Below are 27533 nucleotides of genomic sequence, written 5' to 3' on the forward strand. Positions count from 1 at the left end.
GAAACAGAAAAATCTCCTTTGTCTTTCAGTCGGGGCCTTTAGCCTTTTAAATTCATTGCCATTCTGTTCAGGCAGACAGGATGAAACCACGTGATTACAGTTGGCATAACACACTGACAGCAGGGTGCAGAGAACACAGAGTGTGTGTACAGTAGTGTATATACTATAATATGTTGTGTGTGTGTATAGATCTATGTGGGATATTGATGACACCCCTGCCGTTTTCCTGTGATTGCAGCGCCGGCCCCTGTTACCCCTGCGCTCTTATTATTGATGGTATTCCTCCGCCCCCTGACAATACAGCCAGATGAATGTGTATCCTTCCGCCTGCGTTTCTCAAGGACCCCTGAAGGATAAGGAGGGTCCTGTCTGAAGATTTCACTGACCTTCCTCTTCCTCCTCTGACACACACCAGCTCAGGCGCACGTGTGCACGCTGGCAGGTCACACACATACACGCACTGAGTGTGCATATGCTTTTTCTGACCTTAATGGCTGACCTGTCCGCTGTCCCTCTTTAGCTTGCACAGACAAAGATTGCACACACACACACTCTCTCTCCCTCTCTCTCTCAAGGACACACAGAACAAGAGATCAGCCATGCTTCAAACAATTTCTGCAAAATCAAAAGAATACCACGCTTCAAAGGCCAGCACTACATGTCTGCAGCAGCTCCTCCATCTCACTCTTCATATATCTCTCTCACTATACATGTATGCATCTCTATCTCTTTGACTTGTCTCTTTCTGGCTGTCCTGTTTGCTTTATTTATATTTTTCTTATCTTATTGTTCAGACATTGCATTCATTAATCAGGCTACAGGTTACTCCACACTCACCTGGCTCTAGAGATTGTGGGTAGTCCTGTGGTGGCTGTCCCTCTCCCCTGTCGCTACCTCTCTCCAGCCCTTTGGAGAGGTGTGACGGAGCAGGGCTGAGCGCCGGGGAGCGTGGCGCCGCCCGCAGCAGGGCTCGGAGCAGGGGTCAGAAGGTTGGGCGGATGCGGTCGCCGGGAACGGGGCAGTGGGTAGCAGGGTGACTGACGACTGCTGGGACAACAACCCCGGAGACGGGGTCGAACGTCTTGAGTGGAGGAGGGGTGTGAGAAAAGGGTTTGGCCGCGTGAAGAGGAGGTGGTGGACGAAGAAGAGGAGGAAGATGAGGAGGGAGTTCGAGATGCCAAAGATTCGTGAGGAGTGTCTTCTACTGTGATAGCGTGCTCCTCATGTTTTCTCTGTGGAAATGAAAAGAAAGAAAATAGTAGCTTAAGAAAAAATCATCCAAAGTCACAATGAATTTTCATTTTCATTCTGTCACCAACTGATTCTGACAACTGATTTAACACCTTCATGAAATCTAAATCCTAATGAAATCTACTGAATTTCTTGAGATGCATTATTACAAGTAGAGATGCAATGTGTGGTTTAAATACATAGAGCATGAACATAAACAGCCACTAGCTGAGAGATAAAGAAAAAAGCTTTGAAAAAAAGACAAAAGATGTCACAGTATTGGCCACATTGTTTGGTTGCCAAATGATCGGCAACATCAAAGCCTCTTTAATCAATGAAACCTTTTGGCAAGAAAAGAGGAAGTCAATGATTTGAATAAATAGTGCTGAGTATAATTTTGCATATGTTTTATTTTTAGTATTGAGGAAATCAGGATATCTGTGATGAGAGCATCTTTAAACAAATAATTAGTGGTGCTCTCATTCTAGTGCTGAGGAGGAAGAGGAGAGAGGAGGAACTTTTTAAGTTTAAGTTTTAACAATAAATTCTCAGCATTTCCACACTTTCTAACTCTCATGCGCCCACTGCTTCACAATAATAAGTCATTAGCATTTCATAATGTTTAGACTAAAGCATTTTCTCTCTTGCATGTGTCTCATTTATATTAGTATCAGTTGTACCTGTCCTAAGGAGTGGCGCTGCATGTGCTCCATTACTCGCTGCTGCTGCTGCTGGTGCCGATGCTGCAGTGCGTACAGCTCCTGTTGCTGTAGGAATGAGGATCGGGAGTAGACCGGGTGATGCTGCAGGGTGAGGAGGAGGGCCACGGCTTCCGTACACAGGAGGCCAAAGACCTGACTGCTCCAGAACATCTAGATGAGGAGACAGATGTTGTTGAATATTATTAAAAATAGAAAAGGGGTACAAAAAAGAAAGAATGTCATTCTTGTTGGCAAACCGCACACCAGCAGTAGAGTCCTTAACAAAAGAATGTGTTGCTATGGGATTGGCAGAAGAGCTCAGTCACCTTCACTGAACACATGCTCTACATCCTCTATTCACCTTCTTTTTTCTATCTCTTTATTTCTAATACTGGTGTTTTCTGTGCAGGGACCCACACTTTTTTTCAAAGCCCCACCCTGGGAGCGTATGAATTCGGATAGACACACACGTTTGTGCGCACGGACACACACACACACACACACAACCCACACATCCCTCCTTGGCTGCCTTGTCGCTGGGAACCTTTGTTCTGTGAGATTAGCCTGAGTGGGCTAATGTTTCCCAGGGGAAGGGTTCAGTGGATGCACTTCCCCTCTCTGCAGGAACTCCCACGGAGCGAGGCAAGGGAGGCGGGAGATAATTAAATTTCACAGCCTGTTTGCAAAGAGGCATTGACACACACACAGACACACACAAAAAGTAGTACACACTCTTTTCTCTCTCTAGCAATGACTAAGATGTACAACAACCCTTAACACTGAGCAATGTCTCATGTTGTTCCAGACATGAACAAATTTAACTTTAGATGTCCACATACACACACACACACACACACACACACACACACATACACACACACACACAAGCGCACAAAGTTCAGTCTAAACACAGAAGTGCTCCGCCACAAGAGAGATGAACGCCAGTTAAAATGGTTTGCATAATGCTGGGCACATGCAGAGGAGGGCAATGGAATAGCTGCTCCCATTAACGAAGCTATAAAACACAGTGCCACTGACAGAGGGACTTAGTTGAGCATTATATTATGATTAGCCAATGATACTAAAACTCTGGAGAGAGAAAATGGCAGCAGCTCGGATTGTACAAATGGAGAGAAGGAGGGAGGGCAGGGAGGGCAGTAAGTATGTAAGGGTGTGTGTGCTGTTGTTATTAAAGGATGCTTCAGCGTACCAAGGTGATGATGTGGCCCGGGTTCTGTAGGAAGAACCACCAGCGGGGAGTTGGGGTCTTGAGTGAGTGAACCAAGCACAGGCTGCAAGGGGCTGGGAAGACCAGGTGGGAAGCCGGCACTCATCCCCACATGACCAAGACCTGGAGCAAAGTTACACACAAAACACAGTCAAATGAAAGCAACATTTAAATACTTATTTTACTACTCCAAAAAGATAGTGGTGTGCTCAATGGACAAATGTTGGGATGCGCTCAGCAAACAAATGCTGCTGCCCTTGAAGAAAGAGCAGACATCAGACACTCACGCACAGAGGAGCAGGACTAATGTGGAGTTTTGATAAAAAAGCATTATTAACATGGTTGAACAAAAAAAAGACAGAAAACAGAGAAAGAAGAAAGAAAAAAAAAAGAAACCCACACATACCGCTCTCACTGATACGTTATCTCAACAAAACAAAAAAGACATATTAATCTTGAATAAATCACATGAAAATGGAGGTCATCAAAGGTACCAGAACATGTTCACTGGGGGTGAAAACCATGAACAAGAAACGTCACTCCACTCACTGTATGAATGCCCCATCCAGAGGGAGGGACTTCCTGTCCTCTGCATCCAGTGGTGGTGAGCTGGGTGAGCATGTGCAGCAGGGTCTGCCCCTAACTGACTGGCTCCTCCGGAGACCAAGATGTGAGAGGTCAGGTCACCGTGGCAACTACTAGAAGGTGTGAATCCTGGCAAACTCCACGCGATCCTTGTTTTCCCTGTTGTGGCGATAGGCGGGGTGAACTTTGTCCATTATCTTTATTATCCCTCTTATTGTCATCATCATCATCACCATCACCACCATTATGATCATTATCTTCATCCTTGTCATCTTCATTACCACTACTATCATTATAATCATCAAGAAAAGGAAATGTGACGGCAACAGGAACAGCCATCATCTTCTGCCTGGTCTATGAATTCTCATTATATGTTTTCTTCCCCTTAATATGACTACATAATAAGAGCCTGATACTTCAGAGACATTCGTATTAGTCCCCCGTAACATTAATGCACCACATCTCATCTCAGAGAGAAAGAGAGACTGGGGAAGAGAGAGAGAGAGAGAGAGAGAGAGAGAGAGAGAGAGAGAGAGAGAGAGAGAGAGAGAGAGAGAGAGAGAGAGAGAGAGAGAGAGAGAGAGTAGAGAGGGGGGTACAGGAATACCACATCAAAGGGTGAGAAGAGTAAATGGAGTGAGGGGAAGAGAGAAAGGAGAACTCAGACTGGGAGAGAGACGCGGGGAGAATAAAAGAACTGCAGCTTATCAGATGATAGAAAAAAAAATGAATAGATGCTGCTAAGATGCACGTGGATGTCTATAAGGGTACGTTCATATTTGTCGGTGTTGCGGAATTGCAGTTGTACCTGATCATCATTTCTCTGTCTCTGTCCAGGTGATGAAGGCTGATCTGTTCCTCTGTCATCCTCTTCCTCTCCTCTGCCTCCCGACCAAGAGGATACATGGGGCGCGACACCCCTGAATCCCAAATACGACAGAAGAAACAAGCAAGAAAAAATAATTAGGTGACATTTCTGAATGTTTGTGAGAGTTTACCTCGTGATACTTGTATGACTCGTACACATATTGTCACATTTCGATGTTGAAATGTGTATGTTTACCTTTCTGGCATACCCACTAACCCTCAATTTGTCTCATCTATTACTATGACAATAAGTGATGTCCTACAATTACCAGAAGGCCTTTGCTCATACAGAAATCAGCATCTCTGCCCTGTTTATGATTAATTTATTGCTAAAAGTGCAAAATGGTGAGCTAAGACAGACGCTGTTTTAGCCAGTTAATCTCAGAAGTTAGAGTTCCTAATACACATCAAAATGGACCAAGAAATGTCAGATATTATACGACACCAATAGTTGCTTTCAAAAGTGTGCTATCGTGGATTTTTTCCCTTTAACGCAGCCTAGAGCTCAGAAATAGCATTAATTGACTCTCAGTGCAAGGAACATAAATGATTTCTGACCTTTCATGCTGGGCAGCACCCTGCCCTGTCTGCTGTGTCCAGGGGTGTTGTCTGGGGAACGATGGGGGGGCCTGGCTACTGCAACTGCAATACCCACCGGAGGCTGCCGCACCTCCCCCTCTCCTGCCTCCCCGGCCTCCCTTCCCACCTCTGTCCCCCCTCTCTCCCTCATTAGTGGAGCCTCGGCGAGAGGGAGCGACTGTTTGGGAGGGTCTTGCAGGGAGGTGTTGCTTTTGCCTCCTCCCCTGTCCCCCCTTCTCTGATCTCTCTCCACCCTGCTTGAGGCAGCCCAGACCACCAAAGGGGCTCCGATGGGGGAGCAGCAGAGGCTGCTGAGAGCTGTAGTTCATTAAGTTCTTCATGGCGCTGCTCTTCACCCTCAGTGGTGTGCGATGAAGAACGGGATTAGAGGTGGAGGCTGTTGAGAATGGGGCTGGTTGTGGTCAGTGTTTGGAGCTCTGTTGCTGAGCCCTCTTACTTCACCGTTGCCGACTGATACATGGTGGGAGCCTTTTCTCTGGTCCTCTTGGTGGCCCCCTCGAGCCCCCCAAGGTGTTGCTGCCTGACTTCCCTCTCTTCCCCTCTCTTCTGTACTTGCTCCATGGCTGCTGTGCTGCTGGTGTCGTATCCTAGCAACCTTTTGTCCCTCCCTCTGAACTGCTGACCCCGAGCCCACCCTCTCAGGATGAGGACCTGAGTGAGAACAGTCCCTGAAGGGAGGTGTGCTGGCACCAGGGCCATTCTTGGATAATCCCTGTCCAGACCCAAGGTGTGTCCCCTGGGCATCTGGTGGGAGTGACGGCCGGTAAACGTCGTCCACAATCTCCACATCGCGGAAGGATGAAGATGTGTCCAGGCTGCAGGACCGCAGCTCAGGCTGAGAACTCGGGTTGGAACTGGGTTTGTGGAAGTGCTGTGTCTGGTGGCTCCAGTCAGAAGGTTTGTCAGCTTTGCCGCAGCCCAGCTGCTGCTGGTGGGGCTGAGATTTATCCTTCTTCTGGCAACTACTAAGCCGACTAAGGTGATGAGAGGGACTTTCAAAAGATCCATCTCCACTCTTGTCATCTCCTTTTCTCCCGCCTCCTCCTGCACCACGACAGTCAGGAGCTGCCAAATCTCCCAGCAACCCAACTGAGGGGACATAAGTTGGGCCGATGACTTTTGCCTCTCTGCCAGATCCTCCAGATGTTGATGCTGGATCTTTTGAGTGTGTCAGGGTAAGAGGGGCTGGGGGGCAGTAAAACTCAGGATGGGGATGGTGATGTGGGTGGTGCAGCCACCCTCCCGTCACTGTGGAGCCCATGTGTAAGGCATGAGGAGGAGGTGGCGGAGGTGGAGGAGGAGGCATGGAATAGGAGGCCACAGAGTGCGGAGTTGGAGGTGCCAAGATGGTTGTGGCTGCAGCCGCACCTCTTCTCATACATTCAGAGGAGGAGGTTGAGGATTCGCTGATCTTCATCTCCCCGTTTATGGGTCCGTCCTTGGAGCAGCGCCTGCCGCCACCAGGTGGAGGTCTAACCACCCCACCACCACTGCAGCTGCTCAGTACTCCCCCCTTTCCTCCAGAACCGCTCTCTGCCCCTGAACCACTGGAAAGTTTACAGGCACTCATCTGTTTTGTCCCCTGACTGCCCGAGTCACTGTCTCTGTATTCCTTGTGTCGCTCCAGAGGGTGTCTGTGGTCCTCCTCCCTGCCCGTGTGTGTGAGGTGAGGAAGGAGAGCATGGTGAGGGTGGGAGTAAGCTTGGTGATGGTAGCTAGATGGAGTGGTGGCAGAGTTCGTATGATGTGAATGGTGATGATGAAGCTTTTCTTTGTTTTCCTGGTGTCGCTCCTTGCTGCTCGATCGCTCTTTTTCCTTTGACACTGACGAAACCCCTTTCTCGCTCATGTCCTTGGTGCTCTTCCCGCCTCCCCCACCGCCTCCCCCGTTGTCCGTCTCTCGGCTGCAAGAGCCAAGCGGGTGGCCGGGGGCAGTCCTGGCCAGTGGGGGAAGACTGTGATTGGTGGAGAGCAGAGGAGGCTGGGGAGGAAGGCCCCTCAGGTAGAAGTGATCTAAGAAAAAAAAGGTGAAGGTTTAAAATGGGTCACTAAAAGTTACATTATAGCAGTAAAGTGGCTGTTAGAGAAATTACATTTCATAGTTTTATTAGAATTACTGTATAAAAAAAGTGTTTCTGTAATGGTATCAGGAAAATGACTAATGAGAAGTTGCCAACTTGGAAAACTGTGAGTTACCAGCTGTTTTTTACTCCTATGGTGGGTGCTGATTAAGCAGTTGAGGCAAAAAAAAAAAAAAAAAAAAAAACATATGTGAAAAGCTTTTTTTTCCCACACCGTTACCCTCACACACACACCAGTACTAACACCTACCTTTTTGAGTTTCATAGAAGCGGTGCTGTCCATAGAGACCGTTGCTATGGTGATCGAGGGGACTCATGGGGAGAAAAGGAGAAGCAAGACTTCCTGAATAGCTGGGGTACCCTGTCACAGGGAGGGAGAGAGGGAAAGAATTGATGTTTCTCTGCAGCGTTGACATTCAGCAGCCCTCTAAACAAACAATTTATTTCTACAATCTATCATGAAATGGGGCCATTTTGGAAAACACAGAAGAAGAAAAAATATGGCCAGTTAGTGCTACTTTCACCATAAATGCACTTTTGCACAAACACACCGCATGAGTTGACATTATTTACAGTGGACAAAGTGGTGACAAAAACCACAGCCGACAGCTACTGGCCAAGTGTTTGCAGCATTTAACTGGATGGAATTTGCTCTTCTACAAAACACATTTTTCTCAAACCCAAGACAAATAGTATAAACCATCGCAATCCCCCCTCCTTAAAACACACACACACACACACACACACACACACACACACACACACACACACACACACACACACACACACACACACACACACACACACACACACACACACACACACACACACACACACACACACACACACACACACACACACACAGCAAAAGTCCTCCCAGGAGGTCACTGGGAGGTAAATGGTCGTTCCACTCTGTTCCTTGTCTTCAAGGACGTTGAACTGAATTGTGGGATAGAGGAGGTCTCGGTGGTTGTGTTCATGGGGGTGGATGGGTGTAGGATCGGGTGAGGGTCGCTGCGAGTGTGTATGTATGTAGTGGTTGAAAAGGGGAGGGGGGTGTTATTTGGAGAAAAAACAGCAAAATCGCCACAGGTCCACGCACACACGCACACGCACATGCACACACACACAAGATCATACACAAGTACACAAACGCGGGAGGCAGACATCTCCACTTTATGGGGCCAAAAGGCTTGGATTGTGTCTGTGTGTCTGTGTGTGTGTGTGTGTGTGTGTGTGTGTGTGTGTGTGTGTGTGTGTGCGTGTGTGTGTACGTGTGTGAGTGTGTGTGTTCTCCAGCAGCTGGTTTCATGCCCCACAGAGTGTCCTTGCCGGCCCGTTAATTGGCAGCCGTTAAAAGTTTAACGGTGGTGGCCAAAGTAAACAGCACTCCATAAAAACTCATCCTACGCATTCCACAGTCGCACTGCAAAACCACCAACGCCCCCTCACTGCTCCCAGCATGTTTGTGTGGGACTCAGTGTGTCTGCGTGTTCATGATGCAGTGTAAATGCATGAATGTGCGCACTCCACTGTGTGTGTGTGTGCGTGTGTGTGTGATTACTCTGACTGGTTAACAACCAGTGAATCTAAATGGCGACAATTAACCAAAAGGCTCTATCAGCCATCTAAAGCCAATCCCCCGGGTAATGATGAGTGATAAAACTCAGGAGGGAGTGAGGGAGGGAGGGGAGATGAAAAAGAAGAAGAGGGGAACAAAGACGGCAGAGGGACACGGTGAGAAAAAAGGGGGAGAGAAAAGAAAGAAAGGAAGGAAGGGAAGTAGGAAAGAATTGATAGGTTAGCGAATGAATGAACGATACAGAGGCAGAAAAGTAAAAGGGACAGGAAAAAAAGAACACGCCTGTCAAAAAGAAAAGCCCCCAATCTGGTGCTGTTGGGAGGCATTTGGAGAGGGGAGTTTATGTGGGAGCGTGTGTGTATGTGTGTGTGTAAGGGGGGTAGGGGGGATGGAAGATGAAGGAGGAGGTGAAAGGGAAGTGGAGAGCTTTGAGATGGCGGAGATGAGAGGACGGAGGGAAAGGGAAGTAAGGAGAGGAGTGCGAGCACATGAGAGAGGAGACAAAAAACAGGGACAGGTGTGGAAGAGGGAGAGCGAACAGAATAGGTGTGTTTGTGTGTGTGTGTGTGTGAGAGTGAGAGAGAGAGAGAAAGAGAGAGAGAGAAAGAAAGAGAGAGAGAGAGTTTGTGGATGAATATGTGCTGTGCATTTCTTTACGAATATGTCTCATCTGTGAATATGTGTGTCTGTATTGTGTGTGTGTGTCTGTATTGTGTGTGTGTGTGTGTGTGTGTGTGTGTGTGTGTGTGTGTGTGTGTGTGTGTGTGTGTGTGTGTGTGTGTGTGTGTGTGTGTATCGGCCAGGTCTCTTCTCTCTGCGCTGGCTACGCTCCACTCTCTGGACCATGGCCAGCTGGCAGACCGCCTACTGGAGCTCCCTGGCTTGAATTCTTAAAAACAATCATTTGTAGTGTGTGTGCGCGTGCGTGCGAGCGTGCGCACACGTGTATGTGTTCAGACATCAAAGCCGAGCCACACAGACACAAAATCTGTCTGATAGGCACACACATTCTCCCTCCGCACACACACACACACACACACACACACACACACACACACACACACACACACACACACACATTCTTGCTCTCTTTTCACTGCCGCTGCTCTCTCCTGTGTTACACGTTGAAGTCCTGCCTCTGACTCTTTCTATGAATCTGATTTATAAGACAGTCACTCCGGGCGACATTAGTGCTCATTTTCAGGGCTTAACTGTTGCTATTTATCGCTCGATGAGCTACAAATGAGGCAGTTGTACAAACAAAACGTGTCCCCTTTCAAGCTTTAAAGCTGCACCAGGAGAGATTTCTATGTAAAAACACAGCTTGATGAGTTTGTCTTATGAGCTCAGCATCAGACATTTGCAGTGAAGTGTCCTGCGAAAGTGTGTTCGACTTTCCCAAATTAAACTGGTGTGTACACTTAAGTGCTGCTTAAGTTAAAACTTATGTGGGGAAATAAATACTGTTTCATAAACACCAGCTCCCTCCATCCTTTGGCTATTTCTTTTTCTGGTACAAAGCAATTAATTGTTTATTGCAAAAAAAAGAGCTCTTAATTAGGGAAATATTCTTAATTTCAACTATATTTGCACCTCAAAATCTTTACCACCACATTGTGGCCACTAGTGGAAATCTAGATGTCTTGTGTCTGTGTCTTAACAAACCACATGTGACAGATATGCGGGATATTGTTTGGTCCAGTGGTTTGTGGGATAATGGTCAGGTAGACCATTTAATTCACGCTGTAAAATAAGTCTGAAGAGCCTTTTTCCCCCCATGCAGATGCTTTGACTTGTCATAGCAGGGACACCACAGGTGTAACCAATAACAGTTACAAGGGTTCAATTCCATTTACGTGTCCCTGTAAGTTGTTCCAGAAAGCCAGCGTGCATAGGACCCTGAAACTGGCTCACCTAAATGGAATGCAGTCCGTATTCAGGTTATTGATTACACCTGTGCTTTTCCTGCTTTATGACAAAAAGTCTGCTGTGAAACTACAGTGGTCTCATAGCTGCTTAAATGTATTTTTTTTTATTGCATTACAATGTGAGTCATTGAAGAAGGCAAAAAAAGTGAATGTCTGCATATAAGATTTTGCTTCTAATCCGCAGCAACAGCATTTGAAGACATCAAAACTTTTCCATGGCAACATCTGTGGGTGTTATTGTTCACTCGCTCACATTTTGTGAAGAACCGGTGGAACGTGAAATTCTGATTCTGACCGTTTTCAGTTAGTTGAGAAATACAGCCTGTGGCGGAAGCTGTCTCTCTGTTGTAGCTCTTTTAGAGGTTATCTCTTTAGACCCATCTCGCTGTCAAAAGAGAAATCCTCTTACACACACACGCGCGTGCACACACACACACACAGACAGAAACACATGCACACACATACCTGAAAAGGACAGATAACTAAGTCAACCTCATTCTTTGACCGCAAACGGTTAACAGTCAAAAGAGGACATGATGCATGTTGATGCACACTTTTTTGTTTGTGAGAGAGAGTGTGCGTGTGTGTGTCTGATCAGGAAGGGGGCCGTTGGAGGTCGGTTAGCCCAGAAGGGGCCCTGAGGGTGGGGCTGCGGTCAAAGGGGGAGGGGGTTTCGTGGAGGGAGAGGATGGTGGAAATAGGGGTAAGTTTCAGTTTGTGTGTGTGTATATGTGTGTGCCTGCATGTGTGTGCGTGTGGTGGTGGTGGTGGGGAGGGGGGCTCATGAAACTTAAAACTTACCCCCAGAAGAGAGTTGAGGGATGAGAGATGATTGAGTGATAGGAGGGGAGAAAATGTTGGATTGTGCTGGCAGTGGGTGAGGAGGAGTGCTTAAATTACTGTTGATTATGATGCTATTTTTATACTGCAAGAGAGTGTGTGTGTGTGTGTGTGTTTGTGTGTTTATAGGTTGAGGCAAGAGGAAGAGGAAGACTTTGGTCGTGCACCAGTTCTGAGAGCGTCACGGTGCTCGAGCTCTGAACTCGAAAACAGCCACAAACACAAAACCACATACAGAAGAGAGTTGCACGTGTGTGTGTGTGTGTGTGTTTGTGTGTTTCTATAAGTAGCATCATCTGAGGCACCGCTGCTGTGTGTGTTTGGCCTCAGCTCAGTGTTGGTTAAACCACTTAATGACTCCATCTCAATCTAATCCCAAACCGAGACTCTGGATTAACCAGAGACCAAGCACTCTGCTGCTTCCTGAGCCTGGATGTGTGTGTGTGTGTGTGTGTGTGTGTGTGTGTGTGTGTGTGTGTGTGTGTGTGTGTGTGTGTGTGTCTTACCTTCATGTGAATGGGGGAACCAGATAGGGGAGGCGCTTGAATGGGGTCCAGTCCTGTATGAGGGGGAGGACGGTGAGGCAGCGGGTCCCGAGGGGTGAGGGGGGTGGGAGGACGGGGACCCCACACTGCTGGCCAGGAAGGAACCCATGAAGGAAGCACCTGAGAGAGAGAGACAAATGTTGGAGGTTAGAAAGGTGCTCACTGATTAAAGTCGTCTCTGGGTGAGGAAGCGGTGGGAAGATAAATCTAACTGATAAACCAATGAGCGAGCAGCGTCACAGAAGAAGTATTGAAAGGCTCCCAAGTATGACTGTTTAATTTAGAGAACTTCCTCAGATGAAGTTAAAAACCCCCCACAGAAGTTAAAAAAGGACATGAATAAATAATGTGTTAATGTTTGATATGCTTTCTAGACTTAACTGACGCGTCTCAGTTTTCACACCTACCCCATATCTGACAATGGTTTGTGCACATCTCCCTTTTTAACCTTTTTAATGTCTGTGGTCGACATTTGCGCTCACTGCTCAAATGTGTCACTTGTTGCTTGCTATCATGGCCACTGAGAAAGAGAACCTGGCATTGAAGATGGGATCCTCTAATACATATTTTCCAATTATAGTTTTGACAACATCTAATATCATGAAATATCAAAATCATTAACGCAACATTGTGCACAAGTTTGAGGCTGGAATTTTCTTCTGGTTAAAAAAAACACAGTCGGTCATAGCAGACCTGGGAGGTATTAATATTACAGAGTAGTGCTGTAAAAAAAAGAAATTATGTGACCTGCCCTAGAGAAATTAATCCCTTCAAGCTACATCCACACGGCAGCTGGAAGTGTCCCAATTCTGATCATTTTTCTCCTCACATGACACACATATCAGATTTTCTTTTCCTCTTAAAGTTATGATATTTTTTTCACTGGTCTGAATGGGTATGTGGTGTAGCTACAAACTGTGGCCTAAGACCTATGATTAACATGGAGTATGTGGTTGATCATTGTCGCCTGTAACAAAAACCATTGTTGTTATTTTGGTGGCTGGTCTTAGTCAGCATTTGCATCAAAAAGATAAACATGACGGTTGAAGGTCAAAACCAATATGTAGGCTCTTAAAAACAGAAGGTAGGTCTCACTCATAAATTCTGTTATGCCGAGATTTTGAAGATGACTTCTGCGTTAAGTATATATCAAGACTTAATAAGTAGTAAGTATGTTTACACTCATAAAATCCCTCAGGCTCAGATCTACTTTAGCCCCACATGGTTGAAACGCCCTCAACTTCTGTCTGACTGCACTGTGATGTCATCGCCTATTTCCCGTCGTCCTGTTGTAAAATCATAAAATGGGGTGCAGTGTTTTGGCGTTTGATAAGATCTCAAATCTACAGGTCTGTTACTCAAACTGGAAATCCTGGATCATATTTCATGAGTCAGTGTAGCGGTACCTGAAATAACACGTCAATACCAACGCCACCCCGCCCCGCACAAGACCGTATCCGTCTGAACACCTGCTCACACTTAGTTGTGCCATCGCAACCCTGACAAAGATGGCAGCAAACTTTCACACAGATTCCACGTCCTGGTTTTCTACCGAACCTGTCTCGTTACTACTTGAATTGTTTCCCCAACGTAATCACTGCTGCAACCAAGCCACTTTGGTTAAGTTTAGAGAAAGAGCGTGGTTTCATTTAAATGTTAATTAACATCTTGTGCAAGTCATTGCAGTCTTTTTTTTATTATTAAACCAAGACCATCTTTCTGTAACCTTAACCGAGTGCTCTGAGTGCGTAAACATGACCATAAAAAGTTGGAGTCACTTCTACCTGAAGATCAGGATATTTTAAGCGGAGGATTAGAAAAAAGAACTGTTATGTTGCCGCTGAACATTTCACTCAGACTCACACGTTCATTATCAACAATTTTGCAGCTTGCCAAATATGTTAATTAACAACATTTTCTCATGATGTTGAGAGACAATGCAATTCAGCCAGCATTGCATTCCTAGCTAAATGTACTGTTGCAATCAAGTTGTATGTGGAGGCAGGGTTGTTTCTACAGGCTATGATCAACATGAATGGCATTTAGGCGTACAGAGAGAACATGCAGCTTAAACTTGAAACTGACATGTTGGAAACGTTTCTTTTCGACATGGCTTTAATATTTCACCCAGGTGAAGATTCGCCCAATCATATTCAAAAACATCACATGAGAATGTAGTTTGAACGAGGAGTAACAATGTTGTTCCACCTCTCAGACGTGACTAAGAGCAAACATTCAGTCTCATCCTGTGTAACAGTCAAAGCGAACAGGCTCAGTTTAGTTTGGCTCCGTTTGGATGTATCTCCACTTATCAGCATGCTCTCATTTAGTGGAACAACCCCAACAGTTGTAGGGGAAGGAGGAAACAAATCCACAGGGAATCAGGTAATTAGTCACTGGATGGAGAGAAAGAGAGAGAGAGAGAGAAAGAGAAAAAGAGAGAGGTGGTGGGTTGCGTCGTTCCCCATAAATGCTGTCTCGCATCAGAGACGATTACCACAACAGTCCGCATCTGAGTCACTCACACACACACACACACACACACACACACACACACACACACACACACACACACACACACACACACACACACACACACACACACACAAACATGTACAGTACCCTCACCTCAACCACGACCCGACGCCCTAACAACCACAACCACAACTGCCTTCAACTGTCTGCCAATCTGTCTCTCACACACACACATACACATACAAACACGCACACACAAACACAAACTAGAAAGAGTACATGTGATAAATCAGGCGAGAGATGGAGCAGTGTTGTGTATTAAGAGACAAATCAGCCTCTCTATTTACATAAACACAAACACAAACACACACACACGCACAAACACACACTGCACTGAGACGATTCAAATGTAGAAATCCCTCAATCTTTCTCTCGATGTAGTCACAATAAGGAGTAAGGAGAAAAGGGGAAAAAAAGATTCAGCCAAAACTTTCCCTTCTAGACATTTATTTTCTCTCTTTCTGTCTCTCAGCTGCTCTCAGACAGGATATTTTTTCAGTGGTTTTTTTCTTTCTTTTTTTGCTCTAAATCCTCTCTTGTACAACTGTAGATCAGTGGCCTTTCAGCCAGTCATAATAAAACACAGCTCATATAAGAATCGGGCTGATTTCACAAGACCCCCCTGGCAGTGCAGACTCACACACACACACACACACAAACACGAACACACACACACGTCAAACAGAGAATGACACACACACACATGGCTCCCTGTACTTCATCGTCTACAACAGACGACAGAAGAAGAAGAGGAAAAAAAGAGTTGGTTTTCAGCTGAGCAGCCATGCATTTCTGAAATTAGACGAGGCATCTTGAAGTGTCTCAGAGGCCCATAAAAGTCAAGTTGCATTAAAGAAGACAGTAAAAAAAGAAATAATTGTTACACTGATTTCAAACAGTAGTGATATTGATTAGTAAGGTCGGTGGCGTAAATACTCTGCATTCCTTGTTGACTTTCTTCCCACAGCCGTTCTTTAATCTCTCACCCTCTCAGATCTCCACCCATCCCCCCTATTTCCCCCATCTTTTTCCATTTACTCATCTCTTTCCTTTTTCCCCTCTTTTCCCCCATTCCCTCTTTCCTGTCACACACACCCCCCCCCCCCCCCCTCTCTCTCTGTCTGTTTTCTGTTGGCGAGTTGAGGAGAAAATCATATTTGCCCGCTCCCTCTGGCCTGCTGATATGGAAAATCATCTCGGAGGCCAGCCACTAACGTAAACCTTATTTCTGTCCCTCTGTGTTTTTTTTCTCTCTCTCTCTCTCTCTCTCACTCCTCCCCTTCTTCTCTTCCTGCCCTCTGTTTCCGCCTTTGTTTTATCCTGATCCGCACATTCCCTTTCCATCTGTCACCGCTGCATCCTCTCATAGTTTCCCGTAGCTCTGAGCAGAAACGCCAAATGATGAATGCAGGCGTACTGAATAAGCCACAACTGAGGAGACGTGTCAGAGGAATAGTGAGAAAAGAAGACAAGCATAACAAACACTGCAAAAACTCCACTTATCAGCAGCTTTGACTTTCAGATCAACCGCAGATATGCATCCACATCAAAAATTCAACTCTGACCCAAGTGACATCAGGTTTATGTGCACATATTACCATTATGTGCATATGTTATTTACCATAAATAAAAGCTGCTGTCTGTGAAAGAATTCTACATTCAGTCTCCATAGTGGTAATTAAAGTAGAAAATGTGTTTGTATGCTTCCCTTTTCCCCCCAGTTGGCATCACAAGTTGGAAAAGTGTGTCAATACACAGGCAGCGAATCCTCCGATGTTGACAATCCAAGGTAATAAAAATCGGGATTTTGAGTTTTCTATTCACGCTAATACAGTCAGCTGTATTTACAGTGAGCAAGATCTGCTTTAGTTTATTTATGATTGACTGTAATGTGATTTGCTGAGGGGAAAATCCACTCAAAAACACTTAAACACTGTAAAAAAAAAAAAAAAAAAAAGCATTGGAAGTGTGCCTCGCTTTTCTGGGCAGGTTTCTGCTGCTTGGCATATTTTTGGTATTCTCATGGATAACAGGGCCAAACATAAATTTTGGGATGTCGCTGTAATTCCAGCGCAGCCACAGTACAGTATGATAGTAGCAAATCTGAAGATTCAGCAGTATAAAGGTCAATATTTGATGTCAGTATTTCAGAATTTAACAGAGATTCATAGATGGCGTTTCACACTGATATTTAAGTTATTCATCTATAAAAATCTTAAATGCTTTACAGGAAATCGTTTTTTTAAAAAGCTGTCACACTATTACTCCTACAAGAGGTTGACTGAAATAACACCTATGGTGGTGTTGGAATATTTTAGAGTGGAATTTTTTATTTAGCCCTGATAGATAAAAGTTGCTAAAAAAGTTGGCTCAAATTGTGCAAGATATGCCACATTCTTTGAGTGCTCTCACGTTTTCACACCTTTAAGGCACACTATGACAGTTTTAATTAAAGACGGATCAATCTGGTCTGCTCAAAAAGCTTGGCAGTCATGTTTAGAAACACTAACAGGGTAAATGCTTTCATGCAAAAATCCAAAGAAAGTGTCGAACGATGAAAAGCGCCCAATAACGTCAAGGTTATTTTCTCATTTTTGGATTATAACAGATCTAGTCTTGCATTTGTTAGAGCCACTCATATACAGTATGTGCAGTATGTTGCTTGTGCCAAGGCAAAGAAAGAAAAAAAAAATCAGTGTGGAAAAAAAAATAACCCTGCACCCTCTTTTGTGTGTTTGTCTCAGCAGCTGCTGAAGAGTGCTTGATGAGATCTACACTGAAACAAAACAGCGAGACAAAAGATAACAGGCCAGGCCATCCCAAGGTTTCTCACTATTCTAGAGAGAGAAAGGGAAGAAGAGGAGGAGGAGGAGGAAGAGGAGGAAGGAGATGAGGATGAGGAGAAGAAGGAAAAAAGCAAACAGGAGAGGAGAAAAGGGAGATGACAAAGAGAGGGGTGTTGGTGATATAAGAGATGTCACAAGGAGAAATAAGCAAACAGATAAAGTAATGGAGTGATATTCTTTGCAGCTCTGTGAATGGACTGCTGCTGATCAATACACATGCACACACACACACACACACACATACACACACACACACACACACACACACGCACACACATGCACACACTCACACACACCTGGAAGGATGACGAGTTAAATCGATCTTCATCCGATTGAAGATCAATATCCTCTCATGTTCTATTGTCACATTTGCCAATTAACAAAAGCCTCTGTCCACACACTGATATACTGAACTCTGTCTCTCTCCCTCTCTCACATACACACACACACACATATACGCACACTCACACACGCACGCACGCAGGCACGCACATACACACATACACGCATTCTCTCTTTTACCGACTCTGCCAACAGTGGCGACTACTGAAAGAGCCTGACAGTACAGTCTCAGCATGTGTGTGTGTGTGTGTATGTGTGTGTGTGTGTGTGTCAGAGGTTCTGACTCTCGTTAGCTTGGCTGTTACGCTTATTGCCGTACACTTGGCAACCTCTCGTCAGTCTGACCCTTTCATAAGCCTCCAACCACCAAGGACCCTGGCACTGAGCCTTCAATCTGTGTGTGTGTGTGTCTGAATGCATGTGTGTGCGTGCAAGCAAGTGTGTGTGTATTTAGGGGCAGGAGTCAAGCCAGACCTTTCTGATCTGTTTTGACACCGCGGAATTGCACAAGTGACAGGGCTACTCAAACAAGGCGGTCGTGGAAGACGTTCAGATACACACACAAGCACACGCATACACACGCGCACACACACACACACTCACAAAGGTCCATAAAAGCATTATGGCACTGGGGACACAAACACATTCAATGTGTGAGTAAGCGCCCGAGCGGTGCTTACAAAGAATACGTTCAGGGGAGAAAAGGAGTTCTTTTGCTCGACTAGATCCAGATAGCATTTTCCTTCTGCTCTATCTTATTATTCATCAACGATTCCTCTTGACTCATTCATGTTAGAGAGAGCAGGGTGTGCAAGCAAAGCATGGCATGTCGCCTGGGACAAGCGGCTGTACTGAATCACATTACAGCGGGAAGAAGAGAGAGGACAGAGAAAGAGAGAGAGAAAAAGAGTGGAGGGGAAAAATGAGATGAAAGAGCTACAAATGAGAGATGTCCCTGTGAGGCACATAAATCAGCAGACTATGAACAGCACAGCTCAAAGCCTCACTCCCAGGCTGCGGACCAGAGCCTGGCTGTCCTCACACACACACACACACACACACACACACACACACACACACACACACACACACACACACACACACACACACACACACACACACACACACACACACACGCACACACATGCCCTCTCTACTACAATCTCTCTGCATGCACCAGGCTACTGTAGTAACATCCCGATCTCGCTGCACCTACATGTGCACATTTACACCATAAAAAGCCAGTGAGGATGCTAAAAGACACATCATCTGCCGGCTGTGATTCCAGGAAAATGACAGGAAATAAGAAGCAGAGGGAAAGCAGGAGGAATTAAATAAATAGACAAGAAAACGTGCAACATTGCACCTTGTGTCAAACCAGCCTGAATAGCCAAAAAAGAAAAGAAAAAAACCTCCAGTGTTCAGAGTTTTCCGATGGTGAACGTGGCCCCACAAACTGCACCAGCAAACTGTGAGTGAGAAGGAAAATGTTCCTGGTTTTGACCACAGACTTTTTGGACACCACAGACCCACCCACCCACCTACGGCAAGAGGAAGGGCCATATATGGTCACAGAGAGCAGGAACTCATAACACATGAGAGATTCAGGAAGGAGGGAAGGGGGGGGGGCTGTCAGAGTAGATTTTTCCATGTTTTACCAAAGAAAACAGGGGATTTTGGGGAATAGGGGTCATACGAGACTGGCTCTGATGCTTGGGTCAGAATGAAACACAAATGGTACGTGCACACACGCGCGCCCGCGCGCACACACACACACACACTAATTAAAAGCATAAGGTTGCTGATATTTCAGGAAAGCCTGCGGTGAGAGTCAATAATGCAATTCCATCTACTTGCATATGTGTGTGTGAGTGTGTGTCGCCCCCACACACACACACACACACACACACACACACACACACACACACACACCACTAACCCCCCCAGACAACCTCCCACCCCCACTTCCCCCCAGTAGTTTAGCAGCTAAACAGCAAGGAAGCTTGTTCTGGGAGTTTTGGTCGTCCTCCAGTCCGACATGCCGGTGCCACACCCTTGTGGTCCCTTCACTCTGCAGCCACAGCAAACACACACACACACACACACACACACACACACACACACACACACACACACACTCACACACACACACACACACACACACACACACACACACACACATTTACTCTCACACACACACGTACTGACAATAATGATTTGAAGCTGCATGTGCCTGCCGCAGGATAAAATACACCTGGGGGTCAAGACACCAGGAAGAGCACAGAGTGAGTCTAACAGAAAACACGTCACCATGACCTGAGAGCAAAGTGGAGACAGAGCTGAACAGCACAGGTACACACATGTTTCTTCATGATTCACTGGAGTTCAAACACAAGACAAGTTTACCACTCATCAACATTAACACACAACCCCAACTAAACACATATTCTTTAAAGCTGCATTATGTGACTCATTAACTTATGTGCTACTCTGTTACTTTTTGACATAGATTCCTGATCAGAATTAGAGTTTAAAAAGCATGATAGTAGATGTTAACAATATGTCAAAACCAGCTTTTGGGGTGGGGGGTGGGGGGTGGGGGGTAGTGTGACTCACGGGATGTAGACTGTGGGTATAAGCCTGCTGACTATTTCAGTCAGAATTCTCCTCCTCCGTCGCTATGTGAAACAACAACAACAACAACCTCTGAGTTAGCAACCTACACGCTGAAAATGGCAAGTTTTGACGAAAGGTTTGGCTGGATGTACCCATCCGTTCCACTTCACATGAGCTTCTGTGATACTGGTTGAATAACGTTCTGCAAGAGCAACATACAGCTATTAAACTGTCTGTTATTTTAACAGGTCCAGTGAAATCCTCCAGAGCTTACGTATAGACAGGCTACACCTATTAGAGCACCAATGATCAAGTCATGTTTGTTTTTTTTTAAATCAGTAAAAGATGTATTGCACAGTCGACATACGTCTTTTACTGTTTCATGTGGCAGTCTCTTTTGCGGTGATTAAGGCCTGCCTCCCCATTGCAAATGTTCCACTAAAACAAGCTACCCCCAGACACTATTTTGTAAGAGCAACATCACTGCATCCTGGGCTTAACTTAGATGATTGTGATTGGTTTAAAGAAGTAATAACAAGCCAGAACATTTTCCCCCTATGGCAGAATGATAGTTGGTTCAGCCAGACCTTTCTCCAGCACTGGTGGATAGGTCTGGCTATGTAATACTATGTTGGGAGTACTCACATTACATTTGAGTTGTTAATCAATTATTAAAGTTACATTTTTACATTAGGGTTAGGGTTAGGAACAACCTGGATATGACCTTACAAACTCAGATTAAAACAATCCACAAAGCACCAATTAAATTACTTTTGATGGTCAATAGTTCATCGTTTGCTTTGCTTTTATGAGTCACAATCTATTTAGACGTTTTCTAGCAAGAAATAGAATCTGTTTTTTGTTTTTTTAAAGCCATGCAATAATTTAAGTATTATAATCTCAACTTTCCTTTCATCTTGGACATATGTAGCAAAAACCACTTCAGACTTTTTTTCTTTCACTGCAATGCTTTGAGATTGTGGCCCCAGATTTGCAGCAGCGGTGCAGCACGAGCCTGCCTCAGCTAAAGTTAGCTCTAACTCCAGTGGAAACAAATACACCTACGCAGCAGGAGCGAAGCAGCGCGGTGGTGCAGCGAAGAAGACGACACATCCTTTAAAACAGCAGACCCAGATTCAAGCGTATCCATGTCAGCCAGCCATCCACCCTGCTGAAGTGTCCATGAGCAGGACACTGAATCCCCTACCAGTTCCTGCACTGCTGTGACTGACCCTGCAGTCTGACCTGCCAAGCAGCCCAGAAAAGGTGAATTTCCCTGAGGGTATCAAATATCACATTATTATTACAGCAGTATGCTACTTATAAGCCATCTACAGTGCTCCCTTCAATCCCACACCATGGAGAGTCATATCTCAGTATCGCTGGCGCAGGATGTGTATGTGTGTGTATGTGTTCAACCACGCCGCTCCGTATCACCCTCCATCATCGTGAGTTGAGGGGTTGTGGTTCCTAGAGAAGCACTTTACTTAAATTAGACCCTCAACGGTTCGACATGCAGGTGTCAGCGCGTGTATATATATATATGTGTGTGTGTCTGAATTTGTACTCTGTGTGTGTGCGTGGGCGTCAGACAGTCAGTGTGTGTATGTGTGTGTGTGTGTGTGTGTGTGTGTGTGTGTGTGTGTGTGTGTGTATGTGTGAGGGGGAAGAGACAAAACAAGAGAGAAGAGCGGGATGAGCAGACAGCGAACACGAGAGAGAGGCAGCAAGGGAGCGAGCGGAGGAAGAGACAGGGAAAGGAGCGAAAGAGCAAGGGAGGGAGGGAGGGAGGGAGGGAGGGAGGGAGGGATAGGGAGAGTGAGTGAGCGGGCGAGAGAGGATGGGAGCCAGTGACAAAGAAATAGAGTGAGATATATATCGAGAGAGAGAAAGAAAGCAGGTGAGGATAACCTAGTCTGACCTTATTTCAGTATGGCTTTCCCTTCCTTTATATTCCTTCATTGCAGTAATATTTACACAGGAATAAAAGATTATTGGAGAGATTCACAGAGATGAAATAAAGAGGAAGGAAGGAGATTAGAAATAAAGAAAATAAACAACAGAAGGGACGGAGAGCAATAGAGTGAAGGATTGGAGGGAAAATCTCAATTTATTTTCATTCTCAATAATATTGCAATTATTTGTCTTTATTAATTGATTTACCATTTAGCCCACCAAGTCTGAAAACTTAAAAAAAAAACTTCAAATGTCTTGCTTTAACAATTGACAATTATATAAAACAAAGAAAATTAAATAATCCTTATATTTGAGAAGCTAAAACTATTGAATATTTTCCATTATTGCTTTAAAAAATGACTAAAAGAATGAATCGATTGTCAAAATCTTTTAATCGGTTAATCAGTTAATCAACAACGTGATTAACCGAGCAATCGTTTCAGTTCCACCTCCAATCAAGAAGGAGAATGCCAGCACACAAAAAAATCCAACCCAACTCAAACAAAAAGAAAAAGCTGTGTCAACCATTGATCAAAAATGATAAGGCATGTTTGGCCCTGCACTCTCACCTCTAAACACACATAGAATACAGAAAGTCAAGTAAAACCTTGACGACCATCTGTCCAAACAGGTAGAAGCACTTAAAGATGAAACAATTAGTCGATTAAGCGAGAAGTCGATCAACAGAAAATTAACCTTAAATTGTTTTAATGACTTATTGTTCATTTAAGTCATTTTTCAAAGCAAAGATGCCAAACATGTCCTTGTTCTAGCTTCTTAATTGTGAGGAATTGCTGCTTTAATTTGTTAGAGCGGATCTCTTTCAGGTTTTGGACTGTTAGCGCATATTTCACTATTTTCTGACATTTTGTATGACAAACAATTAACAATGAATTGAAAAAACTGGTTGGCAAAATTAAAGCGATAATGAAAAGAATCGTTTGGTGCAGCCTGGATTCAATATTATTGTTTATCGTTATTATGTGGAATTCATTAAATGACCTTTTTGCACATTTTTGTTGTCCAAGTTAATGATTCTGAGCAAACTGGAATTAAAAAGTGACAAAATTAGTTATTGAAGTTTCTGTTTTGTACATTTGAACAATTTGGAGTCGTGTTATGCGCAACAGCGGAATACAGTTCATTTCTTTTTGCATGTTTTACACATTTTGCTTACATTTTACATATTGTGATATATATTAAAATCTGTATATATCCTTAATAATACTGCTGGATACCAAGAGAAGACGCACTGTTTTCACTGTATTCTGCAGCCATTTAAACAGAGCTTCACATCCTCACCAAAACCACCAATTATACAGACTTAAATGAATAATTCTTATACAAAGCCAGAATCATATATGGACAAATGTGATAAATGAGGGTAAACTTCTCTACATTTTTCGGCTGCTCATGCCACAAACAAGACCACGCTTTAGCCTACTTTCTTCTGACCATTTTCTGTCATATTTATAGGATTGTTTAACATGTTTGTCTTCTTGTGATTATTTATTCATCTAAATGCATTTTGTTCAGTAATATGTCACTTAGCTTTTTCAATAATGTAACATTAATACAAAATCTTATTTGATTTGAAAGGAAGACAACGCTGAAACAAATGGAAGAGCCGATAAAACGCAGACAGCACTGAGAGGTTCTGATGAAGCAAAACATGCGAAAACACAGTGTACACGAGGAAACGAGGAACACACACACACACATAGGCAGGAGTGAGCACACACATGCAAAAGCAGAGATAAGTGCACACTCACACACAAAAGAAGTCCTGATATTATGCATGCACACATGCTTCCAAACATTACAAAAACACACATCAAAACAACCGGAAAAGACAGTAGGCGGTTATTAAAGAGACAAGAGAAAAAAATAGAGAGAAGGAGAAGAGACACTTTACCAGCAATCAAAGACGAAGAGGAGAAGAGACGGAGAGAGAGAGAGGAAGAAGAGAGGGAAGTAAAAGTAGAGAGGGAGAGAGACATGCAAAAAGGGAGTTTGCTTCTAATCAGCCTGGATCCAAAATTTAGACAGGCACACATAGAGGCACAAGCAGTCCCAGTAGGATTAGGACCTCAGCACTGTGTGAGTGTGTGTGTGTGTGTGGTGTGCACGTCCCACGAGACTGATTAGCCATGAATGACTGATGACGGATCTTTGTTGTTTTTTGGGTTTTTTTTTTTTTTTGCTAGCTCTCTCTCACACTCTTTTTCTTGTTTTCTTTCTCACTACTCTCAGCTCGGGCAAGAGCACGGGAGGGGATTCACACACACACACACACACACACACACACACACACACACACACACACACACACACACACACACACACACACACACACACACACACACACGGCTCCATGTATATTCAACGAAGACTCCTGAATATACTTAATGCTTTCATGTGTGTCACTGTGTAACGATCCATGCTGTTCCACACAGCTGCTTATCTCTTTTTCTTACTCTCTTCCTCCCTCACACGCACACACGCACACACACACACACACACACACACACACACACACAGACATGAAACCTATTTCCTATTTAAGACCATATTAGCTGTCTTTTACAAAAAAAACAGTCAATCTGCTCAATCTGAACGATAGCAGCAGTGTGACACAAAAAAACCTGAAGGGTCTGCGCATTCAGGAGGCAGGTCTGACCACTCTGCCTTCTTTAACCTCACCTCCAGATGAACCTACAGCCCCCTCCATCCATCTGATCCCCCTGACAGCAAAACAAACTGGACATAGACCCGCCTGAATGGAATCCATTACAATATGAATGAGCCAAACAGAGCTGAAAATGAATCGGATGGAGTACCAAAACACAACGGCTGAGAGAGAAAAAAAAGGGCTCCGGCTGAGTCAAACAAGTCAGCTCGAGTGACGATGAGTCAGGCATAAATGTGACCCTGAGACGCATAAAAGCCGGGCCCCATCTCAGGTGTCGTTTTGCCGCGATAAGGGTTGTGCTGCCGGTGTGCATTTTCAGGGGAGGGGGGGGCAGCAGACCTGTGGAACTGGCGAGACTGTGACATCATGTCTGCCCCCCCTGCACTAAGTGATGTCACCTCTCTGTCATGTAAACAGGGGATTGCCTTGACCCCTCTGAAGAAGTGGAAAGCCATAAAATAGCAGGGAACTATAGCGTCTGCAGGCAAACACACACACACACACACACACACACACACACACACACACACACACACACACACACACACACACACACACACACACACACACACACACACACACACACACACACACACACACACACACAAATACCAGCCACAGCAGCCACATATTCACATAAAACACCTTATAGGCCTACTGTATTTTTTTAAATGAACACACACACACACATACACACACACACATACACATTTGCCCACCCAGCTCTCCCTCATCCTGTACATAGTAAGAAGCTGTTTTAGCCTTGTGTTTTGCAGGCTGTTTAAAATGTCATTTTTCTCTCATTTCTCTGACTTCACAGGCGCCGCGCTGAGCTCTCACTCCCTCTTGCCAAATCCTCCAATCGTTTCTGATTTAGTGAGTCTGGCCATGGGCCGAGTAGCACCGGGACGGGCCCGTTAACAATCGGGCCGAGTGGTGAGGAGGGGAGGAGGCAGAGGAGGAGGAGGAGAGTGTATGGGAGAGGGGGGCAAATGAGGAAATGTGGAAAAGGAGAGGAAGCAGGCTGAAATTGAGACAGAAATAGGAGTGCTGAGAGGAGCTGGTCTGCTAACAACACCAGGAGGTGATGGGTGTGTGGGGAGTTAGAGAGAGATGGGGAGGTGGATATAAGAGGTGGGGGTGGGGGGTGGGGGGGGGGGGGGGGGGGGTCGATTGAAAAGAGCGGAGAGTGAAAGCAGACGGGGGTGGGGGAGGAGGAGGAGGAGGAGGAGGGGGGAGGAGGAAGAAGGAGGGCTGGAGGACCACTCGAAGAGCAGAGAGGAGCGAACGCAGAGTGAAGGGGGAAGTGAAAGAGGAAAGCAGAAGGAGAGGAGGAAAAGGGAGGGCGAGCATGTGGTTAAAGAGGAGCGAGGAGCCGGGTGGAGGGGAGGTCTGGCCCGGCGAGGGACAGAAGTAGAAGAAGAAGAAAAAGAAGAAGAAGACGAAGAAGAAAAGAGGGAAGAGGAGAGAGAAAAGAGCACATGGACACAGGAAGTCTGGCGCTTTCCATTCACATGCCAAGTCATCAGATGGTGGTGTGTGTTCACACCCCGGAGATGTCACAACCAAATGCACCCCACTCCCTTCAAATCACTGCTACCGACAATAAGCAGCTGTTCTCATGTTGGATGAGAGCTGGAGATGAGACAAAAGTCTTTCTGTCGCTGCAGCAAATGTGCTTCAGAACAAACACATGCTTCCCTCAAAACTCCAACATCAAAAAGATGATTACTTCATGTACTCTCTTTTTTTACTCATGCACATTTTTCTTTTTGTCTTCCACTGATGCAACTTATTTCAGGGCTGAGATTTTGGTCACAGTAACTCCACGGTCATTTTGATTCCATGCAGATATTTAAATGATGCTCCCATAGTTTGCTTGAAATATCAAAGCACACACACAAGAGTCTGATTTGTAATGGAAATGCCTCTAATGACTTTACTGGGTTGGTTTTACTTAATGACTTAATGCCTTTAATGTGTCAACAGACTTCAAACAGCCAGACACTTTTAACTGATTTCTTTGGCTTTGCTGCATATTTTACATATTTTATCTGGTTTCAAATGAGATTGCCAAAATGTAAGGTTGGCAAAAACAAAATGCGCATATGTAAAATGTGATTTTTATAGAATTTGTTCATAGTGTGTGTGACCTTTGATTGAACATTAAACTAATATGTGTTTTTGCTTGAATCAAATTGAATTGAATTGACAGTTTGCACTCTCCTCTTCCTCACTGTGTCCAATTGCAGATCGGCTGGCTGCAGCCTCCGCCAGCTGTCTCCTCCACACAGGGGGTCGTCTTGCACGCTGCACCCGGGATATGCCCCTTGTACCCCGGGGTAGGGCGCTGGTTAAG

General features: G+C 45.0%; 1 protein-coding gene across 1 annotated transcript in view; it reads right to left on the reverse strand.

Annotated features, from left to right (window-relative positions):
- Positions 1 to 27533, reverse strand: part of bahcc1b (BAH domain and coiled-coil containing 1b) — a 58343-nt gene that overhangs the window by 22778 nt on the left and 8032 nt on the right. The window contains 17 exon segments of the mRNA XM_062443107.1: positions 838 to 958; positions 960 to 1063; positions 1066 to 1123; positions 1125 to 1232; positions 1911 to 2039; positions 2041 to 2102; positions 3142 to 3282; positions 3709 to 3865; positions 3867 to 3903; positions 4553 to 4664; positions 5170 to 5308; positions 5310 to 5365; positions 5368 to 5425; positions 5427 to 5547; positions 5589 to 7224; positions 7543 to 7653; positions 12149 to 12307. Of these exon segments, the coding sequence (XP_062299091.1) occupies positions 838 to 958; positions 960 to 1063; positions 1066 to 1123; positions 1125 to 1232; positions 1911 to 2039; positions 2041 to 2102; positions 3142 to 3282; positions 3709 to 3865; positions 3867 to 3903; positions 4553 to 4664; positions 5170 to 5308; positions 5310 to 5365; positions 5368 to 5425; positions 5427 to 5547; positions 5589 to 7224; positions 7543 to 7653; positions 12149 to 12307 (3309 nt within the window).

This window comes from Scomber scombrus, chromosome 21, assembly GCF_963691925.1.
Source record: "Scomber scombrus chromosome 21, fScoSco1.1, whole genome shotgun sequence".
Lineage (NCBI taxonomy): Eukaryota > Metazoa > Chordata > Actinopteri > Scombriformes > Scombridae > Scomber > Scomber scombrus.